Raw genomic sequence first — 3551 nt, 5'->3', positions numbered from 1 at the left:
GGCACGCGGGCGGCTGGAAGGTGGGCGTCTGGAAGGCGTTGACCGGCAGCCGCACGTTGCCCTCGATGGGCCGCAGCGACAGCTCGTACATCTTGCCCTCGATGACGTACTTGTCGTCGTTGGTGCACAGCGCCCGGATCTCGTTGGCCAGCTCGCGGGCCAGCCCGTCCTTGCCCAGGATGACCAGGTTGATGCGGTCGATGTTGGAATCCAGCAGAGGGTTCTTCTGGTGCCGCTCGGCCGGCCGGATGAAGCGCGAGCCCAGCAGCTGCTCCACGCGGGCGTCCACGCAGGCGCTGTGACACGTCTCCTTGGTGGGGGGGTAGACGAAGTGGATGTGCTTCAGGATGAGGGCGTCGCGCTCGGCCTGCAGCTTCTGCAGCGCCTTGAAGCGCTGCTCCTCGCCCAGCACCTCCTGGATGACGCCCATCTTCTCCTTGCTGGGCTTGGCGTCCAGCTCCAGCTCGTAGAAGAGCTCCGAGTACTCCAGCAGCAGCTCCTGGAAGTCCTCCTTGGCCTTGTCGATGAGCTGCTTCTGGTGCTTGCCGTAGATGTCCATGTAGACGGACTCCTCCAGCCACAGGTAGAAGTCCTCGTTCATGATGAAGCTCCGCGCCTCTTCCCAGGGCTTGCCGGGCGTGACGAAGGGCGAGGTCTCCAGGTTCTCGCGGAACGCCCTCCTCATCTCCGCCCGCTTGCGCTCGTTGCGCAGCTTCTCCAGGTGGGCCTCGTAGAGCTGCTCGGCCGCCGGCGTCTCCAGCAGGTCGAAGGGGATGCGCTCGTTGTCCACGTTGTCCACGTGGCTCGTGGCGTCCCACGGCGTCTCCTCCAGCACCACGAACCACTTGAGGAAGTCGGGCTTGGCCTCCAGGAGCTTCTCGGCCTTGGCGCGGCTCAAGTGGTCGATCTCGTCCAGGTCGGGCACCAGAGCGTCCAGGGCCTGGGGCAGCAGGGCCAGGTACATCTTCCGCCGGCGCTCGATGTGCTCCTGCTTGAGGCGCTGCACGTGCTGCAGGAAGAGCTTCTTGGCCTTCTGGGTGCCCTCCAAGTAGACGTAGTCCTGGTACTCGGGCGCCGGCTGCATCTTGCGGCTGACGTTGGGCCACGCCTCGTTGTGGCTCTTGACGATGCGGCTGACACTCGTACTTGTCCTTGGCGGCGGCGATCTGCTGGCTCTGCTGCTTGAGCGCCTCGAAGTAAGGGATGATCTTGGCCTTGCCCCGGCTCTTGTCCACCAGCTGCACCAAGGTGCTGAAGGCCAGGTCCACGTTGACGTTGGAGCGCGCCGACGTCTCCACCACCTGCAGGTTCTTCTTGCTGAGGGCGAAGGCGTGGGCGTCGCGGATGTAGCGCTCCACGCCTTCGTCGCACTTGGTCAGCACCACCACGATGGGCTTCTTGGTCTTGGCCAACTGGTTGTAGAGGTTGGACACGAACTTGAGCTGCTCGTCGAAGTTGCGGTTCATGCCGCGGCTGACGTCCACGCACAACAAGAAGCCGTCCACCGGCAGCTTCCCGTCCGGCATCTGCTTCTGCTCAAATTCCTGCTCCAAGCCCAGCTGGTCGGTGCAGAAGTACATGAGCTTCTCGGCCGACGCCAGCTTGGTGGCCGCCGCCCTCTTGATGTAGGGCTGCAAGGCCGTGCTGCGGTGGGGCTGGAAGGTCTGGTCGTCGATGAACTCCGTCTGCTCCACCACGTGGATCTTGCACTCCACGCACTCCTCCAAGGGCCGCGCCACCTCCCCCCAGTAGAGGAAGTGGTCATTGTTGACCACCCTGCCCCCAAAGTCACTGGTGCTGAGGACGGACGTGTGGTCCAAGTGGAAGTCGTCGGCGCTGGGCCGCACGAAGCGGTTGCACAGGCAGGATTTGCCGATGCCGCACTGGCCCTTCTCCTTCTCGGTGCCGGACAGTCCCACCACGCTGACGAACTGAGGGTCACCACGATGGACACAACTGCTCCACCCAACTGAGGGTCACCACGATGGACACAACTGCTCCACCCAACTGAGGGTCACCACGATGGACACAACTGCTCCACCCAACTGAGGGTCACCACGATGGACACAACTGCTCCACCCAACTGAGGGTCACCACGATGGACACAACTGCTCCACCCAACTGAGGGTCACCACGATGGACACAACTGCTCCACCCAACTGAGGGTCACCACGATGGACACAACTGCTCCACCCAACTGAGGGTCACCACGATGGACACAACTGCTCCACCCAACTGAGGGTCACCACGATGGACACAACTGCTCCACCCAACTGAGGGTCACCACGATGGACACAACTGCTCCACCCAACTGAGGGTCACCACGATGGACACAACTGCTCCACCCAACTGAGGGTCACCACGATGGACACAACTGCTCCACCCAACTGAGGGTCACCACGATGGACACAACTGCTCCACCCAACTGAGGGTCACCACGATGGACACAACTGCTCCACCCAACTGAGGGTCACCACGATGGACACAACTGCTCCACCCAACTGAGGGTCACCACGATGGACACAACTGCTCCACCCAACTGAGGGTCACCACGATGGACACAACTGCTCCACCCAACTGAGGGTCACCACGATGGACACAACTGCTCCACCCAACTAAAGACCATCCACGATGGACACAACTTGTCCACCCAACTGAGGGTCACCATGATGGACACAACTGCTCCACCCAACTAAAGACCATCCACGATGGACACAACTTGTCCACCCAACTGAGGGTCGGTGTGGTGGACAGAAGTTCCCCAACCAACCGAGGGTTGTTGTGGTGGACACAACTTCTCCACCCAACTGGACACTCCTCATGATGGATACAACTTCTCCACCCAACTAAAGACCATCCATGATGGACACAACTGCTCCACCCAAGCGAGGGTTGGTGTGGTGGACACAACTTCTCCACACAACCGGACACTCATGGTGGACCCATCTTCTCCATCACGATGGACACAACTTCTCCACCCAACTGGACACTCCTCTTCGTGGACGCAACTTCTCCACCCAACTAAAGACCATCCACGATGGCCTTCACCCCACCGAGGGTCGTTGTGGTGGACACAACTCCCCCACCCAATCGAGGGTCATCGTGGTGGACGCAACTTCTCCACCCAACTGGACACTCGCGATGGACGCAACTTCTCCACCCAACTAAAGACTGCCCGTGATGGACACAACTTCTCCACCCAACTGAGGGTCATTGTGGTGGACAGAAGTTCCCCAACCAACAGAGGGCCCTCCATGATGGACACAACTTGTTCACCCAGTTGGACACTCACGGTGGACACAACTGCTCCACCCAACCAAAGACCCTCCATGATGGACGTGACTTTTCCACCCAACTGGACACTCATGATGGACACAACTGCTCCACCACGCTGGACACAACTCCTCCACCCAACCGAGGGTCATCGTGGTGGATGCAACTTCTCCATCATAATGGACACAACTTCTCCACCGAACTGGACACTCATGATGGACACAACTCCCCCACCCAACTGGCCACTCCTCATGGTGGCCGCCACATCCCCCCCCCAC

At 60.5% G+C, this 3551-nt stretch overlaps 1 protein-coding gene across 1 annotated transcript in view; it reads right to left on the bottom strand.

Annotated features, from left to right (window-relative positions):
- Positions 1-5: 5 nt before the first annotated feature.
- The window catches only part of LOC103620408 (rho GTPase-activating protein 35), a gene marked incomplete at its 3' end in the record, with an annotated part of 3877 nt that continues 331 nt past the window's right edge, over positions 6-3551 (bottom strand). Inside the window, 2 exon segments of the mRNA XM_008639015.1 lie at positions 6-1139; positions 1141-1931. Of these exon segments, the coding sequence (XP_008637237.1) occupies positions 6-1139; positions 1141-1931 (1925 nt within the window).

This window comes from Corvus brachyrhynchos, unplaced genomic scaffold, assembly GCF_000691975.1.
Source record: "Corvus brachyrhynchos isolate BGI_N302 unplaced genomic scaffold, ASM69197v1 scaffold2288, whole genome shotgun sequence".
NCBI lineage: Eukaryota > Metazoa > Chordata > Aves > Passeriformes > Corvidae > Corvus > Corvus brachyrhynchos.
The sequence above is the reverse complement of the archived record's forward strand: the minus strand, read 5'-3'. Positions and strand labels throughout refer to the sequence as shown.